General features: G+C 39.2%; 1 protein-coding gene across 4 annotated transcripts in view; it reads right to left on the bottom strand.

Annotated features, from left to right (window-relative positions):
- FZD6 (frizzled class receptor 6) overlaps positions 1-23,251 on the bottom strand; it is a 57,325-nt gene that overhangs the window by 23,514 nt on the left and 10,560 nt on the right. For all 4 annotated transcript variants that reach the window (XR_012327300.1, XM_073794653.1, XM_019925023.3 and 1 more), the window contains 4 exons: positions 9,872-10,068; positions 6,895-7,912; positions 3,959-4,107; positions 2,342-2,773 (listed from right to left, as the gene is read on the bottom strand). Coding sequence is in view for 3 of the 4 variants with exons in the window: in XM_073794653.1 (XP_073650754.1) it covers positions 2,342-2,773; positions 3,959-4,107; positions 6,895-7,912; positions 9,872-10,068 (1,796 nt within the window). In the remaining variant the exon portion in view is untranslated. The remainder of the gene's footprint in view (positions 1-2,341; positions 2,774-3,958; positions 4,108-6,894; positions 7,913-9,871; positions 10,069-23,251) is intronic.

The raw sequence follows: 23,251 nt of genomic DNA, 5'->3' as shown, positions 1-23,251 counted from the left end.
CTGGAAAATGTTCTGTGCGCACTTGAGAAGAAAGTGTAATCTGCTGTTTTTGGATGGAATGTCCTATAAATATCAATTATATCTATCTGGTCTATTATGTCATTTAAAGCTTCTGTTTCCTTATTTATTTTCATTTTGGATGATCTGTCCATTGGTGTAAGTGAGGTGTTAAAGTCCCCCAGTATTATTGTGTTACTGTCGATTTCCTCTTTTATAGCTGTTAGCAGTTGCCTTATGTATTGAGGTGCTCCTATGTTGGGTGCATATATATTTATAATTGTTACATCTTCTTCTTGGATTGATCCCTTGATCATTATGTAGTGTCCTTCCTTGTCTCTTGTAACATTCTTTATTTTAAAGTCTATTTTATCTGAAATGAGTATTGCTACTCCAGGTTTCTTTTGATTTCCATGTGCATGGAATATCTTTTTCCATCCCCTCACTTTCAGTCTGTATGTGTCCCTAGGTCTGAAGCGGGTCTCTTGTAGACAGCATATATATGGGTCTTGTTTTTGTATCCATTTAGCAAACCTGTGTCTTTTGGTTGGAGCATTTAATCCATTCACATTTAAGGTGATTATCGACGTGTATGTCCCTATAACCATTTTCTTAATTGTTTTGGGTTTGTTTTTGTAGGTCCTTTTCTTTTCTTGTGTTTCCTGCTTAGAGAAGTTCCTTTAGCATTTGTTGTAGAGCTGGTTTGGTGGTGCTGAATTCTCTTGGCTTTTGCTTGTCTGTAAAACTTTTGATTTCTCCATCGAATCTGAATGAGATCCTTGCCAGGTAGAGTAATCTTGGTTGTAGGCTCTTCCCTTTCATCACTTTAAGTATATCATGCCACTCCCTTCTGGCTTGTAGAGTTTCTGCTGAGAAATCAGCTGTTAACCTTATGGGAGTTCCCTTCTATGTTATTTGTCATTTTTCCCTTGCTGCTTTCAAGAATTTTTCTTTGTCTTTAATTTTTGCCAATTTGATTACTACGTGTCTCGGTGTGTTTCTCCTTGGATTTATCCTGTATGGGACTTGCTGCGCTTCCTGGACTTGGGTGGCTATTTCCTTTCCCATGTTAGGGAAATTTTCAACTATTATCTCTTCAAATATTTTCTCTGGTCCTTTCTCTCTCTCTTCTCCTTCTGGGACCCCTATAATGGGAATGTTGTTGTGTTTAATGTTGTCCCAGAGGTCTCAGGCTGTCTTCATTTCTTTTGATTCTTTTTTCTTTATTCTGTTCCACAGCAGTGAATTCCACCATTCTGTCTTCTAGGTCACTTATCCTTTCTTCTGCCTCAGTTATTCTGCTATTGATTCCTTCTAGTGTAGTTTTCATTTCAGTTATTGTATTGTTCATCTCTGTTTGTTTGTTCTTTAATTCTTCTGGGTCTTTTTTAAACATTTCTTGCATCTTCTTGATCTTTGCCTCCATTCTTTTTCCGAGGTCCTGGATCATCTTCACTATCATTATTCCGAATTCTCTTTCTGGAAGGTTGCCTATCTCCACTTCATTTAGTTGTTTTTCTGGGGTTTTATCTTGTTCCTTCATCTGGTACATAGCCCTCTGCTTTTTCATCTTGTCTATCTTTCTGTGAATGTGGGTTTTGCTCCACAGGCTGCAGGACTGTAGTTCTTCTTGCTTCTCTTTATTTTTTATATATATATATATTTTAATGTATTTATCATTTACTTTTGGCTGTGTTGGGTCTTCATTGCTGTGCGCAGGCTTTCTCTAGTTGTGGCAAGTGGGGCCTACTCTTCGTTATGGTGCACGGGCTTCTCATTGCAGTGGCTTCTCTTGTTGCAAAGCACGGGCTCGAGGCACGCGAGCTCAGTAGTTGTGGCTCGCGGGCTCTAGAGCGCCGGCTCAGTAGTTGTTGCGCACTGGCTTAGTTGCTCCGCGGCATGTGGGATCTTCCCAGACCAGGGCTCGAACCCGTGTCCCCTGTGTTGGCAGGCGGATTCTTTACCACTGCACCACTAGGGAAGTCTGACAAATACCTTTTAGACAGTACTATAATGTAGTACTAATTGAAACTTAATGGCCTGTATTTTATATGAATCTTAAACATTTCCCTAAATATACAAGCAGCTGTTAACAATTACCACAGAAATGAACATTACTTTTCTATCTGAACAATAAACATCAAAGGGTCTTCTCAATGCTAAGAATTAAACTACGAAATAGCATTTATAGGCAAAACCCAAACTTCCTTGGATTAAGGAAGTGGACATGACATGATCATGTCACGTCAAGAATGCTTTCTTTCCAGATATGTCATGCTTTAATGAAAAATGTGCAATGCAGTATTCAAAAGTCATGGTTTAAGATAGCAAAGTCCAAGCTCACCTTCCTTCACTCCGTGCACTTTCAGACACACTGCTCTTATCATTCACATTGGCTGCCCGGCCTTTCCCGTCGGTCTGCTCCCCGCAGAGTTTGGAGCTGGATGCTGCTGGGGAGGCAGGTTCCTCACAGTCCTGTTCTCGTAATTTGGAGGTGCTCGCTCCATCTGCTCTCACCTCTCTCACTGGTGATGTTTCTGGTGAGGTTTGTATTTCTGTCAAAGTTTCCTGTCCTAAGTAATCATGGTTAGTGATTGCTACTGCAGAAGTGCCATGATTTGCTGTAGCTCCTGTGCTGGTTCCCATGGATTTGGAAATGACCTTCAGCTTATGCGAACTTGGTTTGTAGTGCTTCTTTTTGTGTTTAACTTTAGAATTGTGCTTTAAGAAAAACTCACACGACTCCTGTAGTACTCTTCGACTTTCACTGATTGGACTGTAAGAAAATCCAAGGAGAGAGTTTACTTGATAAATGTTAAGTGTTATAACAGAAATAATAAAGCATATCACATATCTTGTGCCAAAAATCCTAATTCATTAAAGTTACGATCTATATGATTTACATTATTTATAAAATCTGGGATTATAAATACTATGAGATATAAGTAGATTGCCATGAAATGAAATCTTTTTGTGCATACACTGTTAGTTGCTTTTGTCAGCATAAAGAGTAGAAAGAAATTAAATAGACAAAATCAGAAGATGAGGGCAAGAAAACTCAAACCAGCATAAAGTAGGGGATTATCTGTATGTGTATCATATATAAATATATTAAATATGAAAGTAAACCAGAGAGAAAGAACACAGAATATAATTAATGGTCTTTGTTTAAATGCAATTGTTTTCTTTCTAACATTCAAGTTTTAGCAAATTATTCTGAAGTTAGTGTGGGTATATAAATACAGGATAGAGATATAATAATAGTTCAAAAAAATTAAAGTCCAGTTAAATGCAATTCTTCAGACTTCAAAAACTTATTTGTGAAAAGGTTCTGAAATTTTTACCACAAAAAGAGTTCATTAATCAAACCAATTGGGAACAGTTTAAAAAACTCTGTACTACATTGTTGACTGTACACAATGTATAACATATATAAATAACAAAATTAACTATTTACTCATAAATGTAAATCTACTATATTGTTACAGAATATTCCATAAGCTCAAATTTTTACCATCTTAAGCAAGGCAAATAAGTGACATGTTAAGTCAGTATTATGTGTAATAAAATTTAAAGGTAATGATTGTACATCACATTTGAATCGTACTCTATAGACTGCCTTACATATATTTGACCCATTTCATCTTTCATCATTGATAAAAAAGGATAAAATTATTTAAAATTCTGAACCCAAAACAATGAACTTAATGATAGCAGTAATAATACTAGATATATTATAAGCCATGGAAAGAAAATGCACTTTTTACAAACTTTTCATTCATATTTCAATAGAATAGTACATGTCAAAGACCATCGTAACAAATGCTAAAATAAAGCATATCTCTCCATGAAAAAGATTTCAACTTGAAACAACAGTTGACATAATGAAACTCCAGTACAATGATTTGGTATTTGATCTATTTATTTTAAAACAATGTCAGATAATTCAATAGATTCTTACTCTTTCTTGCGACTTCGTTTAAAAAACCCAGCCCATTCTGTGCATGTCTTTTTGCTTCCAACCCAGAAGACAGCAGAGATGCCAACAATTAATGTCATCAGATATTTTATCATAAATAAAGCCAACTCTGGTCGAGTTTCTGTTTTGGCCTACAAAAAAGTAATGAATAAGAATTTTCGTGATACATTTAAAGTGGAGAAAAGTCTATATAGTCAATGCAAAACTTGAACAAAAAGTATAAATCATTTTGTCTTATTATGAAATGTTTGATATAACATAATATGAAAAGTGCTTTAAGTGTAGTATAGAAGTTCTGAACAAAGAACTTTTATCAAAATATATGGCTAGAAAGGGAAAAATACTTATTAAATATATTTAGGAAGGACCTCTTACATCTTGGCTTGATATCTGGCATTTTTTTCCCCTATAAGTACAGCAGCTTCTTATAATTGCCAAAATATCTGCCTCTCAATATTTATCTTTTCCTTCACTATAATCTATAAAAAAAATACATTTAAACTCATTATAACAACATACTATTTTAGAGTCTTTATGCATTGTTGATGTTTTATTACAAAAACTTAGAGCAAAATAAGTATCAGTAAAATGTAAAAATGTGGAAATTTTGTAAAAATTAAATCATACTTTTCTTTCAAGCATAAACTTTCAAATATTATTTTTTAAATGTTACAAGTATCAAAATACTATATATTATGCATTATATCTTGATTTTTGCACTTAATAATATTTCTTGGAGACCATTCTAGAGCACTTCATTCTTTTTAAAGGCTGTTCCATTGTGTGGATGAACTATAATTTATTCAGGTATCCCTACTAATAGATATTCAGGTTACTTCCAACCTATTGCCATTGCAAATAATGTTGCAGTGACTATCTTTGTATGTATATAATTTCTCACATTTGTGAACAGAGCTGCTGATAAATTCCCAGAAGGACAGGATCAAAGAGTATGAGCATTTTAAATGCCAGATATTATCAAAATGCTTTCCATAGAAGGTTGAACTAATTGAACAGCAAAGTCTAGAACGTGCATTTTGCCAGTTTCATCAATACAGTGGTTATAAAACCTGTCATAAGCAGAAATATAATTTTATTATAACTTTAATTTGCATCTGTCATAACATTTTTCATATGTTTAAGAACAGCTTTTTTATTTTCCTTTTTTGTGACCCCTCTATACATTCTTTTCTCATTTTTATATCAGGTTGTTGGTTTTTTTCTTATTGATCTATAGGAACTCTTTTTAAATAAGGAAATTAGCCCTTCAATTGTGATGTGATGAGTGAATAAATTTTCCCAGTTGGTCTCCTGACTTTGATTATGGTGGGGTTTTTTGCCATGCAGAATCTGGAAAAAGTTTTTTCCTTAGTCAAATTTAGCAATCTTTTCTTTTATAGCTCCTGCATTTTATATCATAAAGTCCTTCCCCACTATAAGATTAGAATTTTCTCACTTTATCTTCTAATATCGTTTCTTTCTTTACATGAAATGTAATCTTAAAAAATCATGTATCTTGGGCTTCCCTGGTGGTTCAGTGGTTGAGAATCGGCCTGCCAGTGCAGGGGACACGGGTTCGAGCCCTGGTCTGGGAAGATCCCACATGCCGTGGAGCAACTAGGCCCGTGAGCCACAACTACTGAGCCTGCGCTCCGCAACAAGAGAGGCCCGCGCACCGCGATGAAGCGTGGCCCCCGCTTGCCACAACTAGAGAAAGCCCTCGCACAGAAACGAAGACCCAACACAGCCAAAAATAAAAATAAAAAAATAAAAAATCATATATCTTAAACTTTTTAGTAGTATGTAACAGTTGCCTTCCCCCCCTAGTTTGCCAAAAATACTGAGGAATCTAGGAGACATTTAATACAGCAGTATCACTTTAAGAGAGCTCGCTTATTAATCATATAGTGAAAACAGACAATGGATAACACACTATGGACAGGATGTAAGGCAAATAAAACCATTATCCCCACATATCAGTATGTAAAATAGATTTCACTGTGTTACAGTGCAGTAATTTTCTATAATATAAATTATGTAAAATAATTCAGCCCACACATTGCTTGATCTGATACACTGTGGTGACATGACAGCACTCACACTCAATATAATTAGTTAATACCATATATAAATATTCAAGAAAATATATAAAATCTATTAAAAACAAAGTTTCTATTTAAAAAAACTCAACTAAAATGCTTTAAGAGATTTTCTATTTTCAGATATTTATTTTTTTTAATCTTAAAATCACCACTTTAATCCAACCAGAAGCATCAGAAACATATGAAACATATTTTAATTGTGCGTTTTGTCATAAGAAATGACAGGGTGGTTTCGGCATAAATTCTGTTTTTATAAGCATATACAATCAAAGTATAAGATGATATATACCATTTTATTATAAACCCAAATAAGGTTTTCCCCAACTAACTGAAGAATTAAAAACAACTACTTCTCTCTCTCTCTCTCTTTTGTTTGGCTGCTCTGTTCAGCTTGCAGAATTTTAGTTCCCCAGTCTGGGATTGAACCCTGGCCCCCTGCAGTGGAAGCACCAAGTCCTAACCACTGTACCGCCAGGGAAATCCTGCAAGTTACTTCTCTTTTCCTCCCTATGACAAGACCTGTTCCTCTGATTCTGTTCTGCAGTACTATTCATTTGCCTTTGCAATCCAATTTAATTTTTAAAAGAATAGCTAAAGGAGACACTTTACTATTGTAACTGAAGCTAAAACTTCAGGAAAGAACTTTTGGGACACTTACCCTAGTTTCAACTGAGGCGTAGGGAACAACTCCCTCTGTCTATTGGATTTTCTCACCTGAAATCTAATTTTATGGTCATGACTAATTCAAAGATATTTCCAGGGAACATTTGCCATGTTAAAATTAAATAGTGAAATAACACAAATGATAGGTTTTACCTGGTAAGGACATGGGATGTGGTACTGACGACAATGGTCAGAGACCCAAGTTATCTCCCAGGTTATCCTGTTCACTTGCTCATAGACGTAACATCCAAGAAGTGTCACTAATGGCACAAGATACAGGCCACTGAAGACTCCAATTCGAATCATAAATTTCTTTAGTTTCTCTTGGTTCCGGCCATCATGTTGTATAACTTGTCGAACATGATTTAAGGAAATAATGCCAGCTAAAAGAAGAGAGAGCCCGACAAACACACAAAGGCACAGTGGCAAGAGTACAAAGTAGCGAGAGGCATCCAGGTCATAAAGGCCGACAAAGCAAACTCCACTAATATTGTCTCCTTCAACTTTGTTCATAGCAAGAAGCATAACGGTCAGAAAACCTGGTATTCCCCATGCAACAGCATGAAACCACACTGCTTTCTGTTCAATGGCTTCACAACTCCATTTTCTCCCAGCAGCTAAGAACCAAGTAATGGTAAGAATCACCCACCACACAGTGCCAGCCATTGTGAAAAAATACAAAAACATAAACAAAACGGTGCAAGCCTTATTTTGAGAGCCTAGAACAACTGTGTCACCAAGTTCTAGTTTCTCATCTGCCTTATTGCAGGCTGTGCTATTGCCTAGCAAGAATCCAATGAAGTACATAAGAGATACAATGCTGTAACAGACAGAGTAATATATAATTGGTCTCTCAGGGTATCTGAACCTCCTAACATCAATTAAAAAAGTAAGGAATGTAAACAGAGTTGCACAAAGACAAAATATTGAAACTATTCCAATAAAACTTTTTGCAAATTCTAGCTCATCACTTTTAAAATACATGTTGGGGCATGGAGGTGCACACTGGTCAATTCCCAGAAACTTATAGCCTTGTCCCCCAGAAGTCTTAAGATGCCTTGGACACCAAAATCCAATGTCTCTTTGGACTTGTTCTGTTTTCTTGTGAGGACTGAGAAACTCTGTGTGTTGATCAAAAGTTACAGGAACAGACTCGTCACAGTATTGTAATCTGTAAAGATTTAAAAAAATAATACATGAAGTTGACATTTTTGAGTCACTATTTTAATACTCTGCTTTCCAACTATAAGATATTTCCTTATGCATTCGTAACTGATGGGAAGACAAATGAGCTTAAACAGATTACAGCTTTAGAGCTGGGGAGAAAGTTTTGAAGTTGACTAAAAACTTGTAGGTGTTAATGAGGCCCCAACACACTAACAAATATATTAAGTATCAGGCAAATGAACATGAAAATTCCCTTACTCAGAAAACAATCAATTAATAATTGTTAAATAATTTCTGGTTTCAAGACTAAGTACTTAAGAAAGAATTTATCTTGATTGGTATTCTTTAGACAAAAAAATGCTGGCTTGTCTGTTTAAGCATTTGAAATATGTCTTGGGGAAATAAGTTTTTATTTTCTAGCATCCATGAGCAAAGTAGATCAGCCACATAGTAAGGTGATGACAACTAAAATGACTGAAATGAGATCATTTCCCGGATGGAGAGGACAGAGTTCAAGTGATATCTAAGTTCATAAAGAAGGGCAAGAAGAGGAAGGCCAAGGACCAGCTTAACTCACATCACCATTTTGTTGCAGTGTGGCTGTTTGCCTCCCTTGTTTATGGGCAGACCGGAGAGATAGAAAGGGATATTGCTGTTTTGTGCAGAACTTTATCACTGAGTTGTCTCCACACTCCAGAATTATTTTGGAGGATTTACATAGTTTAGAAATTAGTGGAGGTTTTTAAGGAGAAAGCGTTTGAAATATGCTTTAGATAAAAATAGAAAATAATAAAACATATGCCCATAAAAACAACACAGATGTATCTACAAGCTTTTTCAAAAGGTGGTATGTCAGTTTTGTTTTATATCTTTTTAAATAAAGCAATATAACATTACAGATACAGTTTGGACCCTTTTCTGGTCCTATTCTCTTTTCTCTCTCTTCCAAAATATTCATTACTACAAGTTCAGTTTTTATTTCTCCTCATGCATTTTAAAATATTTTACTATGTTATTTTCCAACTACAATGTTATATAGTATTATTTTACAGGTTTTGAACTTTATATAAATGACATTGTGCTATATACATCATACTTTTTTTTACTTATGCTATAATTTTTAGATTTATCCATATTGACAGATGTGGGTCAACTGCATTCATCTTAAAACTGTATAGTAGTATTCTAGTGTGTAAGGACATCACAATTTACTTATCATTCTTACAGTGGACTTTCAGACTTTTTCTCATTTAAAAAAATTACGAATAATGTTACAATAAGTATTCTTGCATACGATTCCTTGTTTGTGAAAAAGTTTCTATAGAAGGGGATCTCCTAAGATGTATGGCATGAGCATCTTCACCTTTACTATGTACTAAGTTGTTCTGGAAAGTGATTAGGTATCTACCAGAAATGTATGAGTTCCACAAGGGTCTGTAGTTTCTTCAGTCTACAGAAAAAGAACAAAAAGGGAGCCACCTTCCTTCCCAGATTTATTATATGAGGTGTCTTTATGTTAGTAGAATATTTCAAATTACAAGCTCCCAACATCTAGAGAATAGGAGATAAAAGTAATCAATCAAGACAGATGCAAAAAGGTCCATGAATTGATAATAAGGCCCATTTCTCCCCAGTTTAGGGCAAAGGCACCATCACACATTCTCATAGAACTATGCACCCTCATTTGTTGTATTAACACAGTTGTAATTTTGCATTTATTTTTATGATTATTGGATTACTCTCTGTTCCTCCCACCCCACTGTGAGTTCCCTGAAAACAAGAACCAAGTCTGGTTTTGCTCACCACTGTTTACAGTGTTGATATATAGTAAGTGCCTAACATATATTAAGTGTGCAGTAAACAGCTGCTGACTTAAATAATGAAAGCCTGTCACTAATATTCTGGAAAATTAATACCAATATTGAAATATCATCAGTAGCTTTCAGCTGAAAACATAATTTACCTGTCACATTCAAGTTCCTCAGGCCATCGGATCCCAAAAGTGTCCATTAATTTTTTGCAGTCAGAATACACTTTCTCACAAAATTTACGACAGGGTGGAACCACATCAATTTGCTCTGTGCAGGTTGGTACAAAAGCTTTGCAAAGGAAAGTTTCAACATTTGGTGAACATTCCAGATTTGCAAGAGGAAGAAAAAGCTATTAAGAAAAACAGTGAGATAAGGTTAGAAAACATTTTAATATAACAAATGAATTTTTTGGTATATACTTTTTCACTTAGTCTCCAAAAGAATCTTTAAATCCCACTCTCAATATAATCAAATTTGAGGAGATAATTTTGTTTAGTTAGACATAAGAACCCTTAATACACAGTGAAATATTATTTTATTCAACTATGCATTTTTCAAGAAGACATGCTAAATCAAAACAAATCAAAAGTATCAGTTGATTGCTAGATGAAATAGATCATACAAATATTTAATATGTAAGTATATGCTGAAATACCTTAACACTTTACTGTGCATTCTAGAGAATAAAGGAATGTTTGGGGTGGAGGGAACAGCATGAAAAAGGCATGAGGATCACAAGAACATGGAGTATTCAGGGCAAGAAGTCCAATATGACTACAAGATAAGGTCAAAGAGGTGAAGTCAAGGACAGAGTAGAGAGAGATGAGACTGGAGAGGTTCTCTGGACCTGATCATAGACAGCACGGATGACACGCTAAATTGCTTGGATTTAAAAATAATGAGTGGGGGGCTTCCCTGGTGGCGCAGTGGTTGAGAGTCCGCCTGCCGATGCAGGGGATGCGGGTTCGTGCCCCGGTCCAGGAAGATCCCACATGCCGCAGAGCGGCTGGGCCCGTGAGCCATGGCCGCTGAGCCTGCGCGTCCGGAGCCTGTGCTCCGCAACAGGAGAGGCCACAACAGTGAGAGGCCCGCGTACCGCAAAAAAAAAAAACAAAACAAGAAAAACGAGTGGGATACTATGGGACAGTTGTAAGCAGGAGGTGTCTCTACAGTCTGACAGCTAAGTTTGAATGCTAGCTCCACATTTACTAGTTTTATAACTTTGGCAAGTTACTTAAATTCTCTGTGCCTTAGTTTCTTCATCTGTAAACTGGCAATAATAACAGTACCTGTCTCATAAGATCATTGTGAATACTAAGTTAATAAATGTAAAGCATTTATAACAGTGTCTGGCATACAGGTAAGTACTCAATAATTATTAGTTATTGTGATTACCCTTTAGAGAGTGTGGATAGGTTCTGGAAAAACATGATGGATTGAGCACATATGTTTATCTCCTTTCCCTCCTCCTTGCTTCCTTAGTAACATGACAATAAAGAAAACAAAAGGTACTAATCTATTAGTAAGTGAACAAGAGAAACTACATTAGCATATCTGAGTTTTCCAAAAAACAAAAATGAAACAAAACAACAAAAAAGAAAGCCCTAAACTTTGAGCGACAGAAAGCTATTAGAGGAGTGATAAGTCACTTAACGGGACAAAGCTGGAGTGGAGGGATTCACATGAGAATGAGCTGATTTGCCCTAAAGAATCTGAGAGTCTCAGTTCTTTGAAGCACCAAGTAGCATAAAAGGCTAAAATTGGAGGAATGTTTACAAAATTACTTCCTCACTATGTCACCCCCCATCCCCACCCAGGCAGCCAGATGACCACCGCATTCGACCAGAGTTGTTTCCAGAAGAGACGGCACTAGAGACATTCTGCACTTGGGTATCAGGCACAGAGCAGGGCAGAAGTACAATCCACAGTGACGAAAGGGGGACTGAGTAAGAGTCTACCTACAGAAACAGGAAGCCCTCATCTTTTCCTGCTCTATTCCCAAAAGGTTGGCAAACAGGCATATACCTACCATCCCCAATCTTTGAAAAAACCCAACAGTCTTGGAGAAAAGACCTCTCTCTACACATTGACAATGAAAAAGCTAGTCAACCTCAAGCTCACCTTACCATGAAGCCCACCGGTGACCAGTCCCATTCATGCACACAGAGCTTTTCAGGGCCCCACAAACATGAATGGGCAGCCAAGGATCATCAGGCATTTGAAGAAAGCATCATGAAAGACAGAGACCAAAACAAGCAAGCAGATAAAAGGAAATTTGGAGGAAATACAGACTATGCAGGGAACAGAAGAAAACAAATCACAAAACAAACAAAACCCTGAAGAGCTTAAGTGAGAAGCTATCGCTTCCATTACAGAAGAATAAGATGCTATGGAAAATTTAAAAATAGTAAGATAGCTGAAATTAAAAACTCTATAGAAGGATTAGAAGATAAAGCTGAAGGAAGAGATGGACAACAGGAGGATCACTCCAAGTGCCCAACTCCTGACTAAAGGACTTCCAGAAAGAAACAAGGAAAATGCGAATTGGGGTTATAATCAAAGAAGAAATTAAGAACATTTCTCAGAACAGAAGGATACCAGCTTCCACACTTAAAAGGTTGGCAGCACACTGCAATCCTGCTACTAAAACATTTCTGGGTAAAATGTCAGTCAATGAACTCTCTTTTACAGAGATCTCTCTCACATTCTCCTCTTTTTCCAAACCTCCAGTTCCACACACCATCCTCTCAGTTGATGATTCTGTTCCTAGTTCACTGAGAAATCAGAAATAACCAGAAGACAACTTCCTTATTCTCTCACAAAAGGTACCAAACCTAACTGCAGCTTATCCACATTCTCTGCCTTCACTATTTAAACAGCTGAACAGCTTGAACTCCTAACCAACCAAGTCTTCCATTTGTACACTGGATCTCTTCCCACTTGTCTAGTCAAGGACTTTGCTCTGGTAACTGTCCTGTCTCCTATTCTTGCAGTAATTTCCCCCTCTGTGTTACAGTGATTCCCCCATCATACAAACTTACTTATTATCTCTCACCATAAAAAAAATCTTTCCTTGGGCTTCCCTGGTGGTGCAGTGGTTAAGAATCCGCCTGCCAAGGCAGGGGACATGGGTTCGATCCCTGGTCCGGGAAGATCCCACATGCCGCGGAGCAGCTAAGCCTGTGCACCACAACTACTGAACCTGCGCTCTAGAGCCTGTGAGCCACAACTATTGAGCCTGCGTGCCACAACCACCAAAGCCCGTGAGCCTAGAGCCCGTGCTCCACAACAAGAGAAGCCACCGCAATGAGAAGCCCTCGCATCACAATGAACAGTAGCCCCCGCTCACCGCAACTAGAGAAAGCCCACGTGCAGCAACAAAGACCCAACGCAGCCAAAAATTAAAAAAAAAAAAAATCTTTCCTTGACTCCACATTCCCACCCCCACCCAGCTATTACTTCATTTTTCTCTTCCTCTTTATAGAAGAAACCCTGAAAACAGTTGTCTTTACCCACTTTCTCCAATTCTGATCTTCCATTTCCTTTTGAGCCCACTCTCCAATCAGGTTTTGTCCCCATACTTCAATGAAACAGCTTGTCAGAGTTACCAATAAACTTCAGATTGTCAAATCCAATGGTCAATTGAGTCCTCATCCTACTCAACTCTTTAACATTTGACACAGTGGGATCCTGTCCTCCTCCTGAGACACTTTTTTCAATTGGCTTCTAGAATACGAATTTTCCTGAATTTCTACGGATCTCACTGTCTGTTCCTTTTCTGATTTCTTCCATTTCTCAAGTCTCAATATTGAAGAGCTCCAGGGCTCAATCCTCAGACCTCTACCCTATGTATACCCACTCCTCAGGAGAAACTAATCCAGAATCATGGTATTAAATACCAACTATACATGAAGGATTCACAAATTTATTTCTGGCCTCCATCTCTCCTGTGAACCCTAGACTTGAATGACCATCTGCCTTCTGGACAACTCCACTTGGCTGTCAACACATTATCTCAAACCCACCATGTCCAAAACACAACTCAAACCCACTACACCCTATCCCCCAAACACTCCCTTAGTCTCCCCATCTCAGTAATGTGGTACCACCATTCATCAAGTTACTCAGGCCAAGAATCTAAACATTCATCCTCTACTCCTCTCTTTCTCTCACCCCATATCCAATCCATCAGCAAATCCTATTGGCTCTCCTTCCAAAATATATTTCAAATTTGACCATTTCTCACTGTTATTAAGTTACCACATCTTAGCCAGTATATATTTCACCTAGACTATTGAAATAGCCTGCTAACAGGTCTCACTACTTACCACTCTTGCTAATCTTACAATTTCTGTACCAATCCATACTCCTACTGATGTGATTCTTTAAAATGCAAGATTGTCCTTGTTCAAAAGACCCCAATAGAAAAAATTTCAAAGTCCTTACCAAGTCCTACAAGGCCCTAAATTTCCTGGCCCTTAGCTATGTCTCCAGTTTCATTTTGTAACTCCTTTTCTTACTCCGTTGCCACCAAACTGGTCTTTTGCCTCTCAACATTCCATGTATATGTCTGCTTCAGGATTTGCATTTGCTGTTCCCTTCATCTAGAACACTCTTCCACCAGGTAGTCACATGGCTTGTGTCTCTGCTCAACTGGGTCTCTGTTCAACAGTTACCTCAGAGAGGCATTCCCTGCCCACCCTACATAAAAAAGTATACTGTCATTCTCAGTTCCATTATTATATTTTGTATTTCTTTATAGTCCTTATCAGTATGTGACATTTCATTATGTTACTAGTTTATATGTTCACTAGTTTATTTCTTAATTTCTGCCTTCACCACTAGAATGTAAATTCCAGGAACGGAAGGGATTTTATCTATTTTTTTTTTTTACTGCTGTATCCACAGTGCCTAGAACTGTGTGTGTGTAGAGTGATTTCTCTATAAATACTTACTGAATAAACAATAACTATCTAGATCAATGAATGAACAATGACAAGGCATGTCCAAAAATTTCAGAGTATCAAGATAAAGAAAAGATCATAAATATTTCCAGATGAAAAAAACAGGTCACATGCAAAGGAATTAAATTCTGACTATTTGGTAATATCAAATGCTAGAAGGCAATGCAGAAATAATTTCTAAAATTCTGAAGGAATATTACTTTCAACCTAGAATGCTATACCCAACCAAACATTTAGGTGACAGTAAAATAATGACCTTTGTGGCCCTGTAAGGAAGCGAAATTTTTAACTTTCAGATATGCTTTTTTAGGAAGCAATTAGAGGATGTAGTATTCCTAAAACCAACTGAAGGAGTACATGAATAAACTAGGAAGGAAAATGACCTGGGACTCGGGAACTAGTTGCTCCAACACTAAGCATGGCAGGGGGAGCCAAAGCATGACAGCTACGCATTTAGACCAGAAAGAAGTCAGAGCACATTGACAGGAGGACAGACAGCTGAAGGAGGAAGATCTCCAAGGGGATGGGAGTGGGGGATTGGAACTGACAGATTATAGGATATTCTGAGCATCTGAGATAATTACTGCTATATGTCTAACAGGTCTGCTGGGATATCTAAAAAAAAATTAACCATAGGCACACAGAAAACAAAGCAAATGGGGAAAAATGCAGTTGCTGTATTAACTACGTGGGTGGGGGGAGGTTTTATGGAAATAAATGCAATCAAAGTATACTACTTGATTCAGCAGTGAAAAAAAAATTGTATTAAGAGGCTGAGAGGAGAAGTAAAAGTGGTAAAGTAAGAGAAATATATTATCAACTACCATAATGAAGGAAAGACTAAAAGTCTACTGCCTGAAGTTCTAAATTGATGAATCCAAATAACACACTAAGCATATTAGGTAGAATATGGCCTATGTAGCAGAGGAACACCTAAAAGAGTTCAAAGTGGCTGCCACTGGGGAGGAGGACTGGGTGGGGATAGAGAACAGTGGACAGGGATTATTGTTTCTCTGTTAAAAGTCATTAATAATGAGGGTTTTTTCCCAGCTTTATTCAGGTACAATCGATGTACGATAAACTGAACATGTATAAAGTCCACACATTGATGGGTTTTGAAACCATTACCATAATCAAGGTAACAAATTCATCCATCACTACCAGAAGTTTCCTCTTGCCTCTTGGTAATCCCTCCTCTTATCTCCCCTCTCATCAACACTCTCTTCCCCCATCTGTAACCTTCCCTGGCAACCACTGATCTGTTTTCTGTCACTAAAGAGTGGTATTTTCTAGAATTTTTCACAAATTTATACAGTATATTTTCTTTTTTGTCTGGCTTCTTTCACTCAGCATCATTTTGAGATTCATCCTGTTGTTCTGTGTATCAATACTTCATTCTTTTTAATTGCTGAGTGGTACTCTATTGTATGGCTATACCATAATTTGTTTATCCATTCACCTGTTGACGGACAGTATGAAGTACCTGTGGGACATTTGAGTGTGGATGTCTACTAACAGGAACTTAAACAAATAGAGCTCTGCAGGCGACAGACTTTAGGTTAAGGATATAGATGTGGAAGTCATCATTATACAAACAGTAACTGAAATAATTGAATGTAATTATCCAAAGAGAACATGTAGAGTTAGACGAAAAATTGGATTCAAAAATCTGATTCAGGGGCTTCCCTGGTGGCGCAGTGGTTGAGAGTCCGCCCACTGATGCAGGGGGACACGGGTTCGTGCCCCGATCCGGGAAGATCCCACGTGCAGCGGAGCGGCTGGGCCCGTGAGCCATGGCCGCTGAGCCTGCGCATCCGGAGCCTGTGCTCCGCAACGGGAGAGGCCACAGCAGTGAGAGGCCCGCGTACCGCAAAAAAAAGAAAAAGAAAAAAAGAAAATCTATAGCTGTACAAAAAAGCAGGGGAAGGGTCTCATCAGTGAGCTATGAACACTGAGCCATCTCTGAAAAATAAATAGGAGAATGAGGACTTCTATTTTCAGCACTGTGACCAATTAAATATCTCTGGCCACAACACATTCAGATTCTACATAAACTGCAACAGATATACATTAAAATGCATTGCTGAGTACTGCATACACCTAATAAAATAGCATAAAATATGTAAAATGAAAAGCAACAAATCTACAAGAAGTGGACAATTCCATGATCACAATCAGAAATTTCAATTCATATTTCTTAGTAAATGAAAGGCCAAGCAGACAAAAAAAGATTAATAAGTAAATATGAGATGTGATTACAATACTACAATTAACAAGTCTCATTTAAAGGGCACATACAGAACCCACACCCAACAATTAGAGGACAAGAGCTGTGGAGGACTTTGGACCAGTGGAGAATTCACCCTGCCCTGATGGGGCAGTGACTGAGCAAAGACAGGGCTGCCACGGTTGTACACTGTATCTCCCTTATCTGAATGGTGCTGAGGCCTAAACCTTTGCCACCTAACAAGAGCTTGTTGGAGAGCAAACAGTAGGGTACTTTTCTCAATTTTCTCTGTCTGGAGGGGGAGAATGCCCAGCTTGTGTGAGTATCCTCCTCTCGGACTGAGGTGGAATAAAGGGAGGCATGGGCAACTGGCAGCATTTACCTCTTTGTTTCCTGTTCCAAGTAAGCCTAGTTCCTACAAATTTTGAGCGTCTGGTAATCAACTCTTATGATGGAAATAATTAAAACACACTATTTAATTCTTCTAACTCAGAGCCATTCTACAATAGCTATAAATAAATTGATGGTCAGCACTTAAGAACTATTATTGTCCAGGGCAGACGAAATGAAAGTAACACATGTACTTTTTGCTATATTAGAACAATTTTCTTATGGGGCAAACATGCAAGTCACATCCTCTGTTTAATTCTTCTAGAGTGCCAACACTGGTTAATCCAATAACGTTGCTGCTCATGCAATCTGCAGGGATAAATCAGATGCTGAAAACTCAAATACCTTCAGTGGCCAGGCAGATAAATTCAGAAGGGTATAAGACAGCAGAGGTAGTTGGGGAGCAGCTGCTACTCAGTTCTAGTGGACTGTTATTGGAGAGTGGGAGCACAGAGCTGTTAGGTGTTTCAATTTTTCATAAGAAAACAGAACCCAGATTTGTACGTGAAATCTCCAAATTTAAAAAAATTTTAATGTGAACATTTAAAATAATGTACAGGACAAACAAAACATGTCTTCAGATCAGATCTAATGTGGGTCACTAATGTTCAAGCTCTGTTGCAAACTAACAGACATAAAGAAATTTTTTTAGATTTGGAAGGAACCTGAGTAGACTTTTAAGACTGTTGTTTTTAAAATGTGTGTGTGCATTCTGCCAAGGATTAGTTTCTTTAACTAAGAGGTTACAAAGAAGCTTAATATATTAAATAAATAAAAGCACAGCTGCTCCCGCTGAACAGGAAGCCCTCCCTCTGAGACACCTCTCACCACTTCCCTTCCCCACCAGTGACCTCAAAGCACCTCCAGAGATCATAGTTTGAAAACTACTGAGCTAATCCATTTTCTCAGACTGAGATGGAAAGACTACTAACCTGACTCACTGTGACATTTCTTGTGTCCTTAATCTTTTTTTTTTTTTGCGGTACGCGGGCCTCTCACTGCTGTGGCCTCTCCCGTTGCGGAGCACAGGCTCTGGACGCGCAGGCTCAGCGGCCATGGCTCACGGGCCCAGCCGCTGTGCGGCATGTGGGATCTTCCCGGACCGGGGCACGAACCGTGTCCCCTGCATCGGCAGGCGGACTCTCAACCACTGCGGCACCAGGGAAGCCCCTCTTTTTCTTTCTTTTCTTTCTCTCTTTTTTTTTTTTTTTGTGGTACGCGGGCCTCTCACTGTTGTGGTCTCTTCCGTTGCGGAGCACAGGCTCCAGACGCGCAGGCTCCGAACGTGCAGGCTCAGCGGCCATGGCTCAAGAGACCAGCCGCTCCGCGGCATGTGGGATCCTCCCGGACTCGGGCACGAACCCGTGTCCCCTGCATCGGCAGGCGGACTCTCAACCATTGCGCCACCAGGGAAGCCCTTGTGTCCTTAATCGTATACTCAGAATATCATATTATTAAACTAGTATTTAGCATGGTAAGTGCTATGTAAACCCATGAACTGAGCAATGATTCAAACTTTCTAGGCTCTTCAGTCCGTTCCCTCTCTCCTCCCTGAACGACACACCTTCTTCAACTCTCTCAGTAACCCAGAGCCTTCATGGTCTCACACAAGAATTTCTCCTTTTCAAATTTTATTCTCAAAGAAGGCTCAGAAACTCACCCAATAACTAACCACAGCATAAAAAAAATCAATGCTGCTTTTGAAATTCTAGCATTAATAATTAAAATAGTCCTGTTGATTATACTTTTAACACTCAGAGAAATAAACGGTAGGAAACTTTAAGAAAATGGTCAGTTCCTGGTAGAAATCCTGTGGTAGTTACTATCAGTACTAGCAAGAACAAGGAAGAAGAGGGCAATTAAGAAGGCAAACTATACCTCCATTCTGAAAAAGAGCAGAGCCAAACTATGATATATAGACAATGAGAACCAAAATACATGGAGTATTTTATATAATCCTTTGCCGGAAATAATGCCAGCATTGTAATTCTGGTTCCAGCTCTGTCATTAACTGCTGGTGTCACCTCTGGCAGATAATTTTCTGTCTTTGAGTCTCAGAGCATTCATCAGTAAAATGAACACGATGAACTACTGGATGGTCTCTAAGGACACTTTATGGCTCAGAAAGTTTATGAAGAGGGTAACAAAGACTTGAATAGCAGAGCTGGACATAAATTTCAAAGCAACTGTAGGTACCACAATGAAATTTTCTCCTTGTTAGTTAACTAACTCTGTCTTGCACTGAGCTTTACAATGAACATTTCCATATCCATCTGCCCAGCAGTCCTATTTTGGGGAATCCCAAAGTAGGTGGGATGCTACAGAAGCTTAAGGACAGATGCAGGGGTGCAACCTGACAACAAAAACATAGGGACATAATCTAAGCTTGGCCACGTGGATGCTCCAGGTATTGAGATTCTTGTATAAAAGAACAGTCAGATTATTTGAGGCAGTTGCAGTGGGATCAATAATACCCACAGTGCCAAAATAAGTGTTCAGGGACAATGGTTCAGGAAGTGTCCACTGGCATTGGCACTGGTGACAGACTGATCTCATGGTATGATCTTAGCTGTGTTCTGGTTCCCTGTGCTTCTCCCTGGTTCTCCAGCCTCTCCATTGATCCAACAAGCTACCCAACATCCACCCATTTTCTGCTTCAGTTAGTCAAAGTTGGTTTCTATTGTTTGCAACCAAGAAGATAACTGGCATAAAAATTATATAAAGAACAAGTTGTAAGTGACCTTGGTGAAATGGGAAGAATTCTAGAACTGATTTTCTAGACTAACTGGGGCCAAAAGCGAGCAAACATTCTGTCAGTATTTAAAGATGGAAATCTGGCAGCCCATGGTATATACCAGAAAAACAACTAATTGCATTATTCTTATAATCACTTAGATTCAAAGAACTTCTTAGAATTATGTGCCCAGTGAAGACAAGGCTGAGTGGCTGCTGCCAGACAAGCAGAGAAAGGTATAAAGACCATCACATATTCAAGGACTATGGGCTGAAGTGAGTGCTTCTAGGGGCGCTGTTCGGCTTAGGAAGAGAGCGACATACTGGCATCCCTGAATTCTTGGCTCAAGGTGTGGAGTGAAACAGAAAGATTAAAAAGATGCAGACCACTCCAGATTGGTAGGTGGCAGATTTAATAAGCAAGAAAACTTAAATACGAGGCTTGTCTTGGGATGAGCAGATCTCCGTACCCGCCAGCCAGAATCTTAAAAGTTTATATAGAGGCCTTCACTGGGCTCAGTCACACATACTGTCCAGGTGATCTCAGCACCACTTTACTATCTCAAGGCTGAAGTTGAAAACCAAAGGCACAGTTTGATCCTGCAGGTTGCCAAATTATATCAGTTAAATTTGCTTCCCTTTCACATTGGAGATCCAGTGATATTGTGATAAGAAGGCAGTGGGACGTCAAGATCTGAAGCAGGGATACATGACAAGGTTCAGAGTCCCCACACAGGACTCTGAACCCCCAGCCCTCAAAGCAGACCCTCATCCCTGGTCTGTTGAGGCACTCATCTGAAAGATTTACTTTGTAAGAAGCAAATAAATAGCCTCATACCCCATCCCCACCACGCTTCAATGTCTCAATCTATAAGAAGAGTTCTACCCCATCATGCCCTGGGAGGGTCAAGTCAAAATTAAATCTGAAAAAAAGGATTATACATTATTTGTAAGACACTATACATTTATATTGGTTTGAGGGTGCTGGATTATGGAGGAAAGAACAAAATTTTAGATGGTGCTAATACTGATAGGAGTGTATTGATTCTAGATTCAACGTGCTAGCTTCAGAGACTGGGCTTTTTACAGGGGCTTGGTGGGACCCTGTTGGAGGAGATAATCGAGAGGACATGACCCATGAGCTGGACCCTGGCAAACGGAAGTCCCTCATCCCCTCTCCTGTCCTTTGAAGGAATGTTCCACTGGCCTTCCCCGCACTACAAGCTGCCCAAGGCCTCAGCCTTGAGAGTAAAGTGGTGCTGAGATCACCTGGACGGTATGTGTGACTGAGCCCAGTGAAGGCCTCTATATAAACTTTTAAGATTCTGGCGGGTGGGTGCGGAGATGTACTCTTCTTGTGGCCACCCAAGACAAGCCTCATATGTAAGTGTTCTTGCTTATTAAATCTGCCACCTACCAATCTGGAGTGGTCTGCCTCTTCTTCAGTCTCTCCCTGCCCTCTCTGTATGGGGGCCAATTTCAGATTACACAGGGGCAACTCCGGAGGAGGATGCGAACTAACAGATCCCAAACCCAACCCAGTGTAATTTCCCAAGCCCAGGTGTGTCTACTTCAAATAGCTGTATTTCACAATAGCACAATCACCATACTGGCTTCCTGGATAAACATTTTTATGGTCGAGGTGGCAAAACAAAAAACATTAGAGGTCTCCCTCTACCATGATAGAAAATCAAAAGCAATACTGTAGACAGGGCTTTCAGAGATGAGTGACACCATCAAAAACAGATTCAGGGGTAGTAATCGGTGGCACCTGTCCATTTTAACTGGATATGTTATTAATACATTGTCTTAAGCAACCTTAATCAAATGGCTAAAGTACTTTTCCAGATGTGATCTCTCTACTATAGCAAATCAGTACAGCCTCGGCAACACATATGCAGCTCTTATCTGGCCAATGCTTTTTCCTCCAAAAGGAATTTACTTTCACCTAACAAGGACAGCAACACATCTTCCCCAACTTGCCTTAGAGCAGTCATTCTCAAAGAGTGGTCCCTGAAGCAGCAACAGCACGTCCCACTGGAAACTTGTTAGAAGTAACTTCTCCATCCCACCCCAGATCTACTGATTCGGGAATTCTGGAGGTGGTGTCAGTGATCTGTGTTTTAACAAGCCCTTCAAACGATTCTGATGCACACCAGAGTGTGAGAAGCACCACCTTAGAGTAATATCAGCTCTTCAGCTCTGTGCCTCAATTTCATTTGACCAGAGACTCTGACCATATCACTATTTCACAGGACATCACGCTGGCCCATCATATTGAGGACATAAAGCTGGTGAGGCCATAGGTATGTACCAATGAGGAGATTAACCCTACATAAATAAAAGGAACCTTCCACTTTGATTCTGCTAATGGTTCCTGGTAGACATTGGACACAATTATGGGACATCTAGAGATCATCAGCCCAAGACCTCTCATGAACTGGGTGTTTTCTAGTCACCTATTTATGACATCAGGTGTAGCCAATATGATTCCCTCTTCAAGTGGCCGCAGTAGATTTTAAAGACACAGGAAAGCAGCATGAGCGTACTACTCACACTCTCAGAATGCCTACTTCTGTCATACTGCACCTTGTCCTTAAAACACACCAGCTAGCTCCCCATGATCTAATGACATGATAATGGAAGGGGCCATAGTATAGACCCGGGGTTGCTGGTGCTATAAGGTCCTGAAGAGAAACTCTGGGTTAAAAGGCTAATAGAGAGGGATCAAAAGAAGAAAAAATATTTTTTAATTTTTTTATTTTTTTTTTTGTGGTATGCGGGCCTCTCACTGTTGTGGCCTCTCCCATTGCGGAGCACAGGCTCCGGACGCGCAGGCTCAGCGGCCACGGCTCACGGGCCCAGCCGCTCCGCGGCATGTGGGATCTTCCCAGACCAGGGCACGAACCCGCGTCCCCTGCATCGGCAGGTGGACTCTCAACCACTGCGCCACCAGGGAAGCCCAAGAAAAATATTTTGATTTTAAGAAATACATAAAGCTAAGCCTAAGCAGAGTGGGCTTGTGGCAGTATCTTGCCTGCACCTTGCCTCCCTTAGCAATAAAGATGCAGGTTATATAGACATTTGTCACTTTCCCGAAGCATGAATCAGAATCCCCCTGGTACATGGAAGAAGCCACTTTACTAGTGACCAAGGCCAAGTGACCGTAAAGCATCTGATTCTCATCTCAGGATTTGTGCTTTCTACTCATGGTGTCA

This window comes from Tursiops truncatus, chromosome 17 (assembly GCF_011762595.2).
Source record: "Tursiops truncatus isolate mTurTru1 chromosome 17, mTurTru1.mat.Y, whole genome shotgun sequence".
Classification (NCBI taxonomy): Eukaryota; Metazoa; Chordata; class Mammalia; order Artiodactyla; family Delphinidae; genus Tursiops; species Tursiops truncatus.
This window is presented reverse-complemented; position numbering and strand designations above follow the sequence as displayed.